At 35.9% G+C, this 17,597-nt stretch overlaps 1 protein-coding gene across 2 annotated transcripts; it reads left to right on the forward strand.

The window, feature by feature from the left end:
* The first annotated feature begins 247 nt into the window (after positions 1-247).
* LOC135209151 (carnosine N-methyltransferase-like) lies at positions 248-17,345 on the forward strand. 2 transcript variants are annotated; one of them, XM_064241811.1, is made up of 9 exons: positions 248-588; positions 3,736-3,809; positions 4,664-4,859; positions 5,677-5,843; positions 8,663-8,803; positions 9,641-9,803; positions 10,770-10,878; positions 13,548-13,672; positions 14,247-17,345. In XM_064241811.1, the coding sequence occupies exons 1-9, from the start codon at positions 580-582 to the stop codon at positions 14,346-14,348; spliced, it is 1,086 nt and encodes a 361-aa protein (XP_064097881.1). In that variant the 5' UTR covers positions 248-579; the 3' UTR covers positions 14,349-17,345. The 2 variants fall into 2 exon arrangements, with proteins under 2 accessions (XP_064097881.1, XP_064097882.1); XM_064241812.1 differs by lacking the exon at positions 248-588 and adding an exon at positions 744-766.
* The last annotated feature ends 252 nt before the right edge of the window (positions 17,346-17,597 follow it).

Consider the following 17,597-nt stretch of genomic DNA (forward strand, 5'->3'; position numbering starts at 1 on the left):
AAAAAAAAAAATAATAAACAAAACTAGACAGTTGGCGAATACCCGGTATATATCTGTTCTTTTATTTGTTTTTCACCTTCGTTAATTCGAAAATAATCTTAAAAGACCTGCTTTACAAGTTGTTTACAAGTTAATAAGCATGATAGCTATCGGTGATTGCATGTCATGCATGCTGAAATAAGCGTAAATGACATTAACATAGTAAAACAATAAAGAAAACAAGTCATGAGATCTCGCCACCAGTCACACGCAGCTTGGGACCGTTGCATGTCTGCTAAATACAGCCCGGGACCACCCAAATTTCCCCTGGGCCCTGTGGACCCACTTGGTGAAATCTGTCATATCGTGATGATTTGACGTCATGCAGCTCATGCTTTAAATAGACGTTGATTTACGCCATTATTAATTTGGTTTCGAAGAGGATTATTTAAATAAGGGGAAAAACCGGCCGGGAGCATCATCGTCAGCGGGTGGAGCCAAAACAAAGCCTGGGGAAGGCGGTCTGCTTGGACGGTCCGTGGCGGACACGTCCTGCAATTTGGACTTTTTCGCCGTTTTCTGGTCCTTTAAACGCTGCGCATGAGTTCGGTGAGTGAATTGCGGTTATTTCTCACCCCTGTCCATAAATTTCCCACCCGTGGTTAATCATTATCGTTTGCAATATCACCTTTAATGAGGGTTTCGTCCGCCTGGCGATGTCGTGCCCGAGTACGAATCTCGTCATTTCGCAACGTTTCGCGATGAAGCTGCCCCATTCGAGGTCATGGTAGGTCAGCCTGGGTCAAAGTAGCTTTTAACCTCTGTATTGCTTCCTGATTCATCGTTTCTCGGACACACTGGCCTACGGCTGGTTGGGGAAGGGAGCCTAAAGTAGGCCTGCCATAGCCTCTTGCTTTCGGGCCACCCCTGACCTGGGCCCGAGTGACTTGACCTAGCATTTGAACGACCTGACCTGCCCTGTGGGCGAATTAACCTATCTTGACATATTCTATGTAGGCCAGGGCAGGCCTACTGTAGCCTCCTACATTTGGGTATAACCTACTAGGGTACCCCACCTAGGCTGGAGTGACCTGACCTAGCTTTGCATGACCTGACCTATCATTTGGCCAAATTATCCTACTTTAGCGCAGGCCAAGGTAGGTACTCTAAAGTAACCTAGCATAGCCCACTACATTTGAATACCCCGGACCAAGGGTCAAGTAACCTGACTTGGCTTTGAGTGACCTGACCCAACCTTGAGTGACCTGACCTGTCTTCTGGCCAGATTAACCACCTTAACATCAGGGCCAACAGGTGTAATATTAATTTAGCCTAATTTCTAACCTTTTAAGCATTAGGTAGTAGGGTAGGCTAACCTACAGTATACTAGGCTAGTCCATTAGTGGTAGTCCCAGGCCAAACTAAGAATTTGGTTTGTGTGTAGGTACTTATAACAAAATTTATCCTTAAATTATAGCTTTTGGGTAAAACTGAAGACTATGACTGTGCTTCACTCGTTCTGTAGCCAGGCCTATCAGTTTACGTTCAAAATGCGCGCCGTGGTTACGTTCAGCCCTTAGGGGATGAAAGTAAAAACTAAAATAAAAGACATTAGATATAAATATAAACGAAAGGCATAAACCATAAGCAAAAGATAAACTAGACTTAAACATAAGCTTAAGGTGGTAAATGTAGAATTTTTTTTTTTTTTTTTTTTTTTTTTTTTTTTAAATTTTTTTTTTTTTTTTTTTTTTTTTTTTTTTATTAATAATTTGGATACTGTTTAGGCATAAACAATTTTGACATAACGAAATTTTCTTCTAGGTTGGGGATAGGATTGATAACCGATTTCAGCTTTCCTTGTAACTTAACGATAGGCTTAATCAGTGACTCCGAAGTTCGATTCTCGGCTCGGCCAACACGGAGTCAGAGGAACTTATTTCTGGTGATAGAAATTCATTTCTCGATGTAATGTGGTTCGAATCCCACAATAAGCTGTAGGTCCCGTTGCTAGGTTCCTAGCCACGTAAAAATATCTAATCCTTCGGGCCAGCCCTAAGAGAGCTGTTAATCAGCTCAGTGGTCTGGCTAAACTAAGACATACTTAACTTTTTAATCATAGACTGCAGTTGATTGAAATTCTGGATTTTTTGGGGGGTGTAACAGGATGTTTGCATCCAAAAAATATAGAAAAGGGTGTATGTATATGATGCAGCACAGGTGAGATAATACGAGAATTTCACCGAATTTCGTTAATGTTTGTACATTTGTCCCTGAGGGGCTGGTACAAAATATGGCGCCCTGCAGAGCTTTTCTTTGTAAAAACATGAAAGATGGTCAATTTCTCACATTGTTTCAGTAAATTTCTCAAGTTCTCTCACCTGTTTTGCTTCATATGCACCATTTTCTAGATTGTTCAGTCAAAATATTCCTTTAATAAACAATATCTCTTTGTGGGGCTCTCCCAGAAAATTGCCGACACATGAAGTCACATGTCATAGAAGAAGAAGATGTTTTAAGATGGAATTCTGTGCAGGATGAAGACCAAATGGCTGACCCCCATATGAAGATGGTATTAAGGTTGTAGAAAGCCAGAAGATTGTATCCTAACCTTCCTTAACCTGATTTAACATAAGGTACAAGGCTACAACCTGACCCTGATTACAATAATGATTTCAGGTCTAGAGAAACTTAAGCAGTTTCTTAGATATTTTGGTTCCCCATATTTTAGTGCTTTGAAGACTGGAAGAAGTATTTTGTATTCTATTCTTGCTTTTACTTTAAATTGTTTTCTATGTATTTTATTGCCTTTTTCTGGGAGCCTGTTTGCCCAAGGAAGGTTAGGTCAATATTACCTACTAGGTTAGGGCAGGGTTTTTGGGGTAGCCTTGCAGAGGCTAAGTGGAGGATTATTCTTAACCTTAGAATTTCGGGCCCTAAAATTGTGGCAAATCACAATACGTATCTGGTTATGGGCAAAGAATGTTTCTTTTATCACTTGCTGTAATTTATTTTTCTTATAAAACTAGTTTATGGTATCAATTGGAAGCTGAATACATGAATGTTACTGCAGTATATAAAGAAAAAAATAAAAATGACAAAGTGACAAGTTTGCCCTGAATTTTGAGTTAATTTTCTTAGAAAATTGCAAATTTGTTTTTTCATAAAATAGTAAAAAATTATGCTTAAAGATGGCAAGTGATGTAAAAAAAATTATGCTTAAAGATGGTGGGTGATTAAAACAAATCTTTCTTCTTGCTTTAATGCATCAATAGCATGTTAGGTATATATATATTTGTAGTTTTGGTAGATATATTTTCCTTTAATCATTGATGCTTGATTCTAGATCAAATTTCAAAGACATGAGGATAAATTCTATAGTTAGCCTTCAAATGGTGCATGCCATAATTGCACCAAAAATCTCAATTTTCTCTGCAATTTTCCCTTTATAACCCCAATTAACATCGGGTACACAGTATGTATCCCACTTGGTGTCAACATTACCTGACATTAAAGAGGAAAAAAATTTGAGATTTTGTTTGGTCTAAAACGAGATTGGCTTTGATGTCAGGTAGAAGGTTGTCTATAAAAAAACTACTCTTGTGGTCTGATTATTTTAGGTCTTGATTAGTGGGGTTTTACGCAGCTGCTAATGAATGCATTGTGGTCATTTTCCATGATAGTGTTCAGTACGTATTTCATAGGAAAGTGCTGCACCTCCTGTTGATTGACTCCTGACTCCGTCTGTCTTTTCAGGACGACATGGATTATTCAGGTGCACAAGAACGTGCACACTTTCAGAGGATTGTTCAGGCTTTCAAATCATACAGGTAAGAACAGGTTTTTGTATATTTGAAGGTTATTTTCATTTTGTTTGGAAAACTTGCTGTTCTGTTTTGTTTATTATACACTCAGTTTGAACATTTTTGTGTCAGGTGTACAATGAAGTGAATGTTTAAAGAGTTATTCTGTAATCTATGAAGTCATGGCAGTTAAGTCAAGGTTTTGTGAGTATTATGAGCTCTTAAACTACAGCACAAATGTTTGCACTCACTAGCCTGTCACCAAAAGACTTCTGCAATTTCAAAATGCTAAGTCCTAACCTAAGGGACTTGCTTTATGAAGCAGAGAACATCTATCCATTATGGTAATCTGTCATTGCAAGAATGAGCTTGAGGCCCTTTTGGTTCTCGTCTGTGGGGCTGACATTTCTTTTCATAACAAGAAAATTATATGACTTCTAAATTTTACCAAGGGTTCTTGAAGGAAATATTGAAACTTAAAAATATGTGGATTAACAGGATTTAAGATCTAAATTGATACAATTTATCAATATTTTTGTAATTTCACTAAGGATAGGTTACAAATCTCTCTCTCTCTCTCTCTGGTCTTGGGCAATCCACCCAAGGTATATTAAAAAAATTATGTACAGTCGGCCCTCGTATCTGCGTTCTCCGGATTTGTGAACACGCATTCACGGATATATAAATTTTGATTTGGTTTTATTTGAATTTTAACTAACAAAATAGGCAGTTTTAAGCATTTTTATAAGGGTTCCATCTATTCGCGGGTTCTAGCTATTCGTGGGGGGTGTCTGGTACCCATCTCTCACGAATATGGGGCGACCACTGTATGCAGTACCACATATCTTACACTTTAAACTCATCTTCTTTCACTCTTGCAGAAGTCATGCCCTTAAGCATGTGAAGGAACGTGAGGAGTACATACAGACCTTGCCGAATCACCACCGGGAGCTGCTGAGTTCATACAGAAGCCACTTGAAGAAGCAGAAGGTGTGCATACAGCATAATGGAGAAATCATCACCCAAATCATCAATGGGGTGGAGAGCATGTTTGAAAATGTTCAACATGAGCCTTTGGTACGAAAAAAATGAACTTGGTTTTTAAGATGCTCTAGGTCTGTTTTTCATCTTCAGATTTGTTGATCAGCAGCAGCAACATGCAGTAGATCAGCCTCACTGTCAAACTTTTCAGTTCCAGAGGTCCTTTTTTTCCTCACACCACTGGACTGGGGAATAGTCTCCTTGATGGTGTAGTTCAAATAGAATCTCTAAAGTTCATAAGATGCAGTGCATTACTGTTTATAAGTGCTTAATAGTTTTATCTAAAGTATTCATTAATCTGTTATTATTTATTTGTTCCTATATTTTTTCTTTTCTTATAAGTGACTTCTGTATTTTTTCATACCTTCTGTGACTTCTTTAAAATTAACACCATATTCTATGGAAGTTTGAAGTTCAAGTCAGTGGCTCCTTTGGGCTTATTCCTTATGACTAGGGTTCATCTGAATAATACTAATAATATGGCTTTTATTTAAGGTGTTTTATATTTTGTTTTTCATGGTCAGTAGGGTTGAATCAAAGATATTTCATTGGATCAGTGACCTCACATTCACTACTTCTCACAATCCTCTTCATTGTTACCATATGGCTTTTATTTGTACTCTGGAAGTCATTAATCATTGGTTTACAAGTTCAGTGACTACTTCTTCCACTTCACTGCTGCTAAAGCTGTGATTTATTTTAGTTTGCGTACATTTACATAATGACTACAGTGAAATTATTAGTTACTGTTTATATAGCTCTTGATTTCAAAGCAAATACATGTTGGTCGTAATTGTTAACTATTATGATTTCATCTGGAAACCTCTAAACCATTCCCACATTTTATTCCCAGAATGAAGTAGCGCAAGACGCAAGCAGCCTAGACCTGGACATCGAGAAAGTCAAGTCAACGATTCGGCAAATTGTACGCGACTGGTCACCTTTAGGGCAGAAAGAGAGAAGTCTGTGCTATGACCCTGTTATTGAACAGATTGTACGTCTTTATCCACCAGACTCTTTGTATGTATTACAGTCATTTATTTTTATTTTGTTTGCTGGTTTTGTCATTTGTCTTATTTTTAACATTTATATTTACAGTACTTGAGCTCGTTTTCGTCAATGCTGGAATCACAAAAAAAAGTGCAAGTTTTTATGATTTACGGTGGTCCTCCTGTATTCGTGGGGGATGTGTACCAGACTCCCCCCCCCCCCCCCCCACCCCCCCCCCCCCCCCCCCCCCCCCCCCCCCCCCCCCCCCCCCCACCCCCCCCCCCCCCCCCCCCACCCCCCCCCCCCCCCCCCCCCCCCCCCCCCCCCCCCCCCCCCCCCCCTGCGAATAGTTGGAACCTTTATAAAAATGCTGAAAACAGCCTATTTTGTTAGTTAAAACTCAAGAAAAACCAACTAAAAATATTTATACCCAGTTTTTTAATAGTTTTATCAGAAAAAGTGCATTTTATGATGAAATTGAATTAAAAAAAAAAAAAAAGGAATTTTTGGATATTTCTCATAAAAAAATACCGCAAATAGGCAAATTTCTCTCCAATAGTGGGTAGATATGGTCCAGAGAGAAATCCGCAGATGGGTGAGTTGTGAATCCAGAGAACGCGAATACGGGGTCCCACTGTAACTGTAAAATTGGGTTGTTTCTTGTGGGAGAATAAAAATACTTTATTTTAGTTCTGATGAACAGCATTCAAAACAAGAAGTGTGGTACCTGTACTAAACTATATCATCATCATTATGTAGTTCAAATAGGCAAGATACTAGTATTCTACGTTTATTCAGTTTCAAGTTGACAACATCATAAATCTTAAGTAATTGAAATTGCTATAGAATCAGTCTCTTAAAGGAACAAGCTTACTGGGAAAGTGCAGCTTTTGTGTTGTAAAACTGTTGTGTTACTGATTAAAACTAAGGGACTACATCACATGGGCCCTATAGGGTGTAAGTGCCATCACTGCACCTCATGCTGTGCACTTTATGCATTACTTGTCTTTTTGTTGCAGCATCCCTTCAGCACCTAGATGCAGCCCCTCGCATTTCTTTTATTGTACCTCTGTTTATATTTTCTTTTTTCCATTTTACTTTCCATCCTCTCTTAACTACTGTTTCACAGTGTAACTACAAGGTTTTCCTTCTGTTGTACTTATAAAACTAAAAACCTTTTTACTTTCAGTTTCCTTTTCAGCACAGAATGGCCTAATTGATCCAAGTGCTTGGATTTTGGCCTTAATTTTATAGCCCATTCCATTTATACATCACAGGGCACTTTTTTTTTTTTTTTTTTTTTTTTTTTGCCATTTACCATCATAGTTTACCCAAAGCTCTCCTTTTTTTTTTTTTTTTTTTTTTTTTTTTTTTTTTTTTTTTTTTTTTTTTTTTTTTTTTTTTTTTTTTTTTTTTTAGAAGAAACTAAGCATAAGCCTGCTCAGCAATTTTTTATCTGGTAGCATAGACATTTGAATTGACACGATTTCATCATGTTAACTCGTGCCAAATGCTACATAACATGTTCTAAGAACTCTTTATAAAACCAACACCTTTCTCTGAAGGACCATGGTACTTGTTCAGATAAGCTTCCCAACCTGTTGGTGAAAATAACCTCATTGCTTCTCTGTCCCTTCTTGATAAATAATGATGATGCACCATACAATATCCAAGCTCGTGTGACTTTTACACTTTCTTTGGAATGGAGTCCTCCACACACACACACACACACACACACACACACACACACCACACACACACACACACATGGCAATCTGCATTGGAGAAATATTTGAGTTCATAACACTTCAAATATGAATACAGTTGTCCAGTGTGAGTATTCACAATGTTAGCCTCAGATTTCTCTTGAAGATTTCCTGGTGGGCGGGTTAGTGCCATCATAGCACCTCATGTGGTGCACTGTAGGCATTTCTAAATGTTCCCTGGAACATCCTTTCATCCCCCTAGCTGCAGCCTCTCTCCTAACATGTCTTTCTTAGGCAAATGAAAGGTTTTCCTCCTGTTACACATTTAAAGCCTTTTTACTCTAAATCTCCCTTTTATTGCTAAATGACTGTATGTCCCAGTGCTTGGCCTTTTGGCCTAAATTTTATAGTGTTACATACCATTCCAGTGGAAGAGTCAATACCCCAAGTTCCTAGCAGTTCTAGAAGAGATCAGAGCCCAATAATGCAGGTATTCTTGCTGTGATTGTTGGATTATGTCAGGCATCATGCTCAAGAGCACAGAAGTGGTGCCTGCATATATATATATATCTATATATCATGTGATTTATGAGCATCAGTTTAGCTTTGTCCTGTTTGGAAATACTGCTGCCTCATCTGCACATATTTTTCAGAAGTGAAATTAGGGAAATTGTCATAGTGTATTTCTGATCCAGTTCATTTATTAAAGTAATCTTCATAACACGAAGATGAGATATGTCAATATCATCCACAGGAGAAAAGAGAATAAAAGACTCTAGTAGCTCGATAATTTCGCCCTCCACCAGGCCTCTTCAAGAGCTTGAAGAGGCCTGGTGGAAGTCTTTTATTCTCTTTTCTCCTGTGGACGATATTGACTTATTAAAGTAATTTCTGATTTATTAAAGAAATTTCTGATTTCCAATTTATTTTTTAAAAATATTCTACATAGCAAATATTGCTGTCAAACTAGGATGTAGCTGTATTGTTATTAATACTTTGTTGATGAGTTCTACACTTTACTTGTTCCCAAGTTTACTATGTAAATTTTTGAAGAAATAAGCAAAGGCTACTTTCCATTAAGGTAGTTTTCTCTAGAATTTTACTCATTATAGTAGTACATGTGTGGATTTTATTAATTTCCAGAGATGCATCCAGTATTAACATACTTGTACCTGGGGCAGGCCTGGGCAGGCTTGCACATGAAATAGCGAGAAGAGGATACTCTTGTCAAGGAAACGAATTTTCTCTGTTCATGTTGATGGCATCAAACTTTATTTTGAATAAGTGAGTAACTATGTATACAGTGACACCTCAACTTAGCGAACCTCTGTACTTACCAGCTACCTTGTTATGAATATTTCTCCCAAAGTTACCATTTTATATGTAATACTTACATTTTTAAATACTATGTCTCTTATATTGAATGTTAAGTTTAAATTGTAGGTTAGTGTAGGTTAGGAACTATGTGGAAGTAAGTACTTTTAGCTGTATTAAACCCTCAAAGTGTCTTTATTTGGATAAATAATGATGTGATTATAAACCATAAAGGCATTATAAAGCATTTTAGTCATTTTGAGTCTCAGACTGCATACATAGACTGCATTCATTGGTAATTATTTGATGACATTTTTGTATATAATTATTTTGAGCCCATCTAAAGTAAACCTCAATTTTTCAGTCCATTGGACTTTTTGGCTTGCATCCTGATGAATTTGAAAGTTTACTAATAAGATAGCAGTTCTTGTGTAATAGTCAGCTGTAAGGGGATAGAGCCATCGCTGAAGGCATTACTTAAGGTCATTTACAGTATCCCGTCAGCCCCTAGCTGCTACCCCTTTCATTCCTTTTACCATACCTCTGTTCATATTCTTTTTTTATCTTACTTTCTATCCTCTCCTAACAGCTGTTTCATAGTGCAACTGTGAGGTTTTTCCTCCTGTTACACCTTTAAACCTTTGTACTCTCAATTACCCTTTCATTGCTGGGTGAACTCAGGTCCCAGAACTTGGCCTTTGGCCTAAATTTTATATTCCATACCATTCCACATTCCCCTCAACTGATATGTTGTATCGAAATGGTAACTAAACGATTTTTAATCTTGTGAACATTATACTACTGCAGATGTCGAGGACCCAATTCTCTGCGGGTATATCCATGGGTGCACACGGGAAGCAATCAGTTGACCAACGAAAACCAATTACAAGAAGCTACTTTTCCTGATCAAGATCCATCCGAACTCCCTCCACAAGCACAATTTACTATTGCAGCTGGAGATTTTCTAGAGGTGTGTCTTGTATAAGAATTTTCTTACAGTACTGAAGGTTTTTTGCTGGTACTTGTATTGTAGATTTATTTATAGAGGTTACAGTAGAAAACCACTTTACTTAAATGGATAGCAAAAAGGATTAGTGTTACCCAGAATTCTGCAAAAGAAATGGCAATAAAAGTATTCAAATTGCAGAGAATAAACCTTATACCCAACAGAAAAATTGTAAGCTGAACTAGTAATTTTCATACACATTCTATTTAGGGTAAAAGCAATTTTGCTGTTCAAGATAAGTCTAAGTCATTGGCCTTTTGGTAAATCTTGAAGAGCAAATTCAGTTAGGACAAGAATCATTGTATAGTCCAGCTACCTTGACTAAGGTGTATGGCCTGTGAAGATGAGGGGAAAAAATTATGCATTTTTAATTTTGCTTGCATATGCTTCCAAAAATTAGGTGCCTCACGTGCCGCTATGCCTTGTATATACCAGCCCCAAACCACACAAAATCTAAGACTAAAACATTACCACATTCCCAGAAATTGTGTCGTAAGGTATTGTTGAAATGTCTTAAAATAAATGTTTCATTATATCCCAAACAATATTTCAAATTTAAAAAATCGTTAACAAAGGAACCAGGTGTAGCTGGCCCTTCTCTCCCTGAAGGGGCAATATTCCTCCAGAGAGAGACGGAACAGCATTATACATAAAACAGCCAAAGGCAAAGCAGTAGGAATTGGCCTGAAGCACAACTCCTGCAAATTGCATCTGTCCTAGAGGAAGCATGAACACAGTCTTTGTGTGTTTTTTTTTTTTTTTTTTTTTTTTTTAATGGTTTCCAGCTGGCACCAAAAGATTTTCCTGTTGTTAAGACCCCAGGCTTGTTAGCTATGAAAAATACAAGTTGATTAAAAATTTGTCATTTTTTTATTACTTATTGATGCATCCTTTATGCCCTTCTTGTTACTTTTGTCTCTTATGTTTCAGATTTATACTGAAGCAAATACTTGGGACTGCATTGCAACCTCCTTCTTCATCGATTGTGCCAGCAACATTGTAGCCTTCATTGAAACTATATTCAAGATTCTCAAGCCAGGTAGGTTCTGTAGATTAGCTGGTTTAATTAGCATTTTTCTATGGAATAGTAGAAATATTCTGCAGGTTTTGTGAAAGTATTTTATAGCTCACAGGCTAGAATTGTCAATATATTTTTTGTATAAGAAGAATGTCTGAAGGAAATAAAAGTGGAAGAAAACTGAAGTCAAGTAAAACATATGAGTTGTGATGAATCCAGTGCAATGTCTTTGTGGGAGTTGTGTGGAAAAGTTTTCCTTTTGTAGAGTGAATGAAGACAGTATAACCAGGGTTAATCTTAATGCAGATGAATTTGGAGGTCACAGCAGCAGGGATGTTGCTTTCACAGTTGAAGTAGATCTGAAAGCATTTTCCCAGAAATATTCTTGAGAAGTAATTTTAAGATAACCATTTTAACCCTCTTACGCCGGAGCGGTAAATAAAAAATTGTCTCCCGTGTGCCGGAGGGGTTTCGGAGTGAGCGCGGAAGCGGAAAAAATATTTTTTTCAAAAAATCACAGCGCGCTTAGTTTTCAAGATTAAGAGTTCATTTTTGGCTCCTTTTTTTGTCATTGCCTGAAGTTTAGTATGCAACCATCAGAAATGAAAAAATTATCATTATCATATAGTATAAATAATGCGATATATGATAGCGCAAAAACGAAATTTCATATATAATTGTATTCAAATCGCGCTGTGCGCAAAACGGTTTAAGGTAACAAGTTACTCTTTTTCCGTTGTAATGTACACTAAATTGCAATCATTTTGGTATATAACACATTGTAAAACGATAAAAGCAACACAGAAAATATTATCACAAAATAATGCATGAATTCGTAACGCGCGGACGTAAACAAATATTTTTTTCAAAAATTCACCATAAATCTAAATATTGTCCTAGAGACTTCCAACTTCCAATTTCTTTCAAAATTAAGAGAAATGATTGAATATTACTATACTGTAAGAGTATTAGCTTACAATTGCAGTTTTCGACCATATCTGACGAGTTAAAATTGACCGAATGTCGAATTTTTTTATATACTATATATTTTTTATATGCAATTATTTCGGAAATAAGAAAAGCTACAACCTTCAAATATTTTTCGTTTTATTCTACATGAAATTGCGCACATTTTCATATATAAAACTATGAAATGCCTAATATGAAACATAGCAAATATTCCGAGAATGGGACGTACGTATTTCGGAGATTTGTGGCGGAGAATCCGCGCGCGGAGGGAAGGAAAGATTTTTTTTTTAATTCACCATAAATCTAAATATTTTGCTAGAGACTTCAAATTTGTTTCAAGATGAAGATAAATGACAGAATATTACTGGACTGTAAGAGTTTTAGCTTACAATTGCGTTTTTCGACCATTTCGGTAGTGTCAAAGTTGACCGAACATGGTTTTTTTTTCTATTTATTGTGATTTATATGCAAATATTTCAAAAATGAGAAAAGCTACAACCTTCAATTATTTTTTTTTGTATTCTACATGAAATTGCGCACATTTTCATATATAAAACTTTATGTAATGGCTAATTTAAAATGGTGCAAACATTACCACAATCGCACGTATGATTTTTTCGGAAGAGTTACCGTGCGGACATAAAGAAAATGTTATTTTTTTCATAAATTCACCATAAATCGAAATATTGTGCTAGAGACTTCCAATTTGTTGCAAAATGAAGGTAAATGCTTGAATATTACTAGAATATAAGCGTTTTAGCTTACAATTGCGTTTTTCGACCATTTCGGTAGAGTCAAAGTTGACTGAAGGTTGAAATTTTGGCAATTATCATTATTTATATGAAAATATCTCAAAACTGATAAAAGCTACAACCATGGGTTGTTTTTAGATGTATTGTGCATGAAATTGCGCACATTTCCATATATAAAACTTTTTATAACGGCTAATTTTAAAAAGGTGCAAACATTACCACAATCGCATGTATGATTTTTTTCGGAAGAGTTACCGCGCGGACGTAAGGAATAGTTTTTTCATAAATTCACCATAAATCGAAATATTGTGCTAGAGACTTCCAATTAGTTGCAAAATTAAGGTAAATGATTGAATATTATACTAGAATATAAGCGTTTTAGCTTAAAATTGCGTTTTTCGACCATTTCGGTAGAGTCAAAGTTGACTGAAGGTTGAAATTTTGGCAATTATCGTTATTTATATGAAAATATCTCAAAACTGATAAAAGCTACAATCATGAGTATTTTATTGTTGTATTTTACATAAAAATGTGCACATTTTCATATATAATACTTCATGTAACGGCTAATTTACAATGGTACAAAAATTATGTCAAAGTGACAAAATAATTTCTGAGATGTATCACAGATACTTTTTAGTGCGGCAAGAAAGAAATTCGCGCTTGCGCGCCTGCGTAACGATTGTAAACAAAACAACACCTTGATCCGTGAACTCCCAGCATCCCCCAAGGCGCGTGATTCAAAAGTTTTAGGGTGGTAGGTCTATAAGTATTTTTCCGCGAATTTTAAAAAAACTTTTGTAAGTCGACGTAAAATACGTCCAGTTGGCACACGGGAGACAAAAAATGTCGACGTAAAATACGTCCAGTTCGGCGTAAGAGGGTTAATAAAGGGACTACGTAGTATTGTAATTTAATTGGTGAAATTCAGACCCTTTATTATAAAATTTCCATTTTATCTTTTGACAGGAGGTTACTGGGTCAACTTAGGGCCACTCCTCTACCATTTTGAGGAACAGCCGGATGAACATTCAATAGAACTGAGCTATGAGGAAGTCAGGCACATTGTTGAGGGACTTGGATTTGAAATCACTGTAAGTTGTTATTTTTTATGCCAGTTCGTAAATAGAAAACCAAGCTAGCATAAATACAAATTTTTTATACTTTGGAACTATTTTATAATGTAATTTATTTACTTTCCATTATGGCACTGAATGGCTTCTTTGGCCTAAAACACCATACAAACAAACAAACAAATAAAACTCATACATCCATCCAACCTATACTTTGGATCTTTGAACAGCAGCTATCTGAATGAGAAGTAATTAAACAGTCCTAGTGCTCCCTAGATGTCATCCCAGTGTTACCAAATATGAAAATATTAATAGTGAAATTTATTTGTTTCTCAGAAAGTAAACGGTAGAATCAGCATGACGTCATCAGAATCTCAAAAGGTTGATAATAACTTGTCCAAAACATTAGTGTTAATAATTTAAAATGTATCATCTTTGATATATGTGACTTTGAGCTTTTTGTTACTTGAACTTAGAAGATATTACATACCCAATACTTTCAGCTGCTTTCCCTCAAGTAAACTTTGAAACTGTTAACAAATTTCTGCTTAACATCAGTTGTATTTTCTTAAAAAAAGAAAAAAATTGTTTGCAGGTGGAGAAGACATCTGTGGAAACAACTTACACCCAGAATGCCAACTCCATGATGCATTATGGATACAGAAGTATTTTCTTTGTGGCCAGAAAGCCCTCGTAAGGTTCTATGGTTGGTTTTAAGCGTTAGTATTTGACAAACGGGGCATCTTGTCTTCAACTTTCTACCTCTTTTTACACTTTGGATATGACGCTGGATATCAAGGTACAGCTCGAGCGATGTAGATTTTTCCTTTCTTTAGATTAGTCTGTACTGATAGAACGCTGCAGCATACATAGAGTTACTCGACTAGATATTCAGTTTTGCACAGAACAGGTAAGTCTACCGAGAGACCTACATAACTGTTTCAGCAACTTTGTGTGAATATTTTCTTTTCAGATGCTGTTGTTATTGGCTTAGTTTACTATTTTCTATATGAAGTGTATGGCAAATTTATCTTGCAACCTTGAAAGAGACATTGATGACAGATTTTGCCTTCAAATGTTCTTGCCTTTTTTTCTTAGCTTTGGCGTTTGTCATTATGCCTGTAGAATGCGGGAAACTTGATGTGTGGAAATGTCAAGGTTTACTGTCATGAATTTAGATGAAATCTGTACTACATAATAGTACAAAACATGGTATAAATTCATTTGTAGTTGGTTTATATGTTCTGTATGTTATGTTAAAATTCCCTTAAATGTCTTGGTGTTTGTATATTAACTTCACTGAAACAAAGTGAATGTTACACTTAGTTTGAGTGAAGTTCATATCTTTCAGTATGGAGTTCATCTGACATTAATTAAAATATGCAGGACAAGAAGTTGGAGAAATTTCAAAGTGAATATTTAGTCTCCCTCACTAGATCAAAACATGCTTGTAGGTTCCAAGTTACGTTGTGTAAAAGACATTTGTGTTTTTCATCATAATAAGACTCATTTGTATTGGGTCTTTGAATTATAATGATTGTTCCAAACTTAGATGCTTTGCCCTGTTAAAGTGTACTGTTAACTTTTAACAGTCTTTAAGTGAAATTGTTAATAGTATTTCTCTTCCTTTAGATTTTCCTTTGCAAAACCTTGTTGGACATTTACTTAAACATTTATTATTCATTGTGTCCTACCAAATTGAGGTCCTTACTTTACAAGTAGATAGTTATATGAATTGTTTAGTGTTCCCTTCCAATTTTGGTATTCGTGTGAGGTTAAGAATTGCTTTGTATTCTTACGTAATTTGATTGATACCAAAGAATTTATTTTGGGGGCATGTTTAACAGAAAAGTCTGAGTTCCCAAAAGGATGTAATACAGATCCAGTTCTTACCGTAGAGTATAGTAGAATGTTTAAAGTGAATGAAGCAGAAGTAATCAGTATCAAGCATATGTTGATCTAGAAGGCCATATTTTTATCAGCAGGATTTCATTTATGTAGTCTTCATCATAGGTTGTCCCTAGAAAGCCACACAAATTACATTAATAATATCAAGATTTTTCATTTAGCACTGATTGCACAAGTTGTGCCCTTTTTTCCTTTATTGGTCCTTGTTTTATATATATTCCCTCCATCCTTGAAGAAGTTCCTATGTTATGTGGTTGTTGGCCCTCTCTTTTTGTGTAATTTTCAACCTACTAACTGCCTCCGTATTATTGCTGCTAATACTGTTTGAGTTATTTTTTAATTTGACCATTAATTCAAGTTTCTGAACTCATCTGTCCCAAAAGAATTCATGCTGAGATAAAGGGCAGTAATTAAAGGATGAAGAGTCATTTTCAAGACTTCTCAAAGACTCATTCCTCAATGAGAGATGGAAAAAGTTAGTGAACCACGACAGCAAAGTGGGAATTAAGAAGAAGGTGGAAAATTGAAAGGCACAAAGGAAGGCCTTATGACTTAGGTTATGAGGAATGCAGCTGATGATTAGCAATATTTTTGTAGGTTCTTTGCTGTCTGTCTTTAACCTCCCGCTGAATTTCCTTCTGCTTTTTTCAGCACTTTCTTTCTTCAACTTTTATGCTATCCCTGTTTCACCTTCCATATAAGAACATCTAGCCAGCCCATTAGAGTCCAGGCATGACCTGGTAATCTAGTTGAGTGTAGTGTTTAAAGGATCACCGCAACTTGAAGTACTCCTTGCATCGAACACTGTAGGCAAGGTTTTCATTTGTTTCTAGGTGATGACGTGTATTTTAACGATATGGTATACAAAAATGTTATGAAGTAGAATGACATCAAAGTTTCAGAGAAATAAAAATGTGAAAATGTTCAAAATCAGTTTAGGATGTTAAAAACATACTTCAAATGCAGCAACAGAACTTAATACTATTGTATTCTAGTGTTACATTGGCGAACTTGCGGTAACCTAGAAACTTGACTCATGTTTGTCAGTCAGAAACTCAACATGGTATATAGGTCCAGGACTGTCTTGAATATAATTTCCACAAATTTAAAAATTTAGTAGTGATTTCTATGCCTTTATTCTTGAACTTTGGAATATTTTGTTGACTCTTTGGTGGCAGCATTTGTTATTTCTTTGGTGCTAAGAGTATGGTTTGCAGGGCTACCAGATGTATGATGGTACGTAATTTATATGCTACTGGAGGACGTGGAACTATGTCAAGTATCATGGCTGTTATATTTTGTCTTTGAGTGTATAAGGTACATTGTGTTGTTTAGGTTTGTTTCACCACATCTTGTGCTTCTACACTGTTGCAATGATGGCATGCTTCAATGCAGAAAATGCATACTGTATTCCAGTATTTTCATCTAGTAGTTACTTAGGTGAATAATTGCTCTTCAGTATTGTACTGTGGCAATCCTTTATTGAGATTTAACAAATACTCTGTTTTGTGTTGTTTCTATGTAGCCAAATTTATTTTGAAAGTTAAAATACTACTGTTAGATGCACAGCCACAGAAAATTCTAAACTTTCTACCTTTTTATACAATGTTGATATCTTATGGTGCACTTTGATAATGATATTTTGAATGGGAGTACGTATACTAGTCTGTTAAGAGGAAGTTTTAGATATGGTTTTCCCTTATGTCAGATCTGGGCTTGTACTTGCCAAGCCAGACATGATACTTAATGTAAAACAAGCAAATAAAATTTTGGTTATATTTGTGTATGTGTGGTGTTTTTGTAGTAGCCTTACTGTAGTCACACACCAAGTTTTGCTTTTTATATGTATATGTTGTGATTGTGATGGTATGCACATAAGTGCATTTCTAGGTTCATAAAATTAAATAAGAGGAAACAGGTCTATCTGTTCTAAATGCACATAAAATGGTATTGATGGCCCTAAAAGGAAAAACATTTTCATCACAAACACAATATTATCATATATGTAAAATTTCAACCTATCAAATTTGACACTGGG

The sequence above is a fragment of the Macrobrachium nipponense genome, chromosome 37 (assembly GCF_015104395.2).
Source record: "Macrobrachium nipponense isolate FS-2020 chromosome 37, ASM1510439v2, whole genome shotgun sequence".
Lineage (NCBI taxonomy): Eukaryota > Metazoa > Arthropoda > Malacostraca > Decapoda > Palaemonidae > Macrobrachium > Macrobrachium nipponense.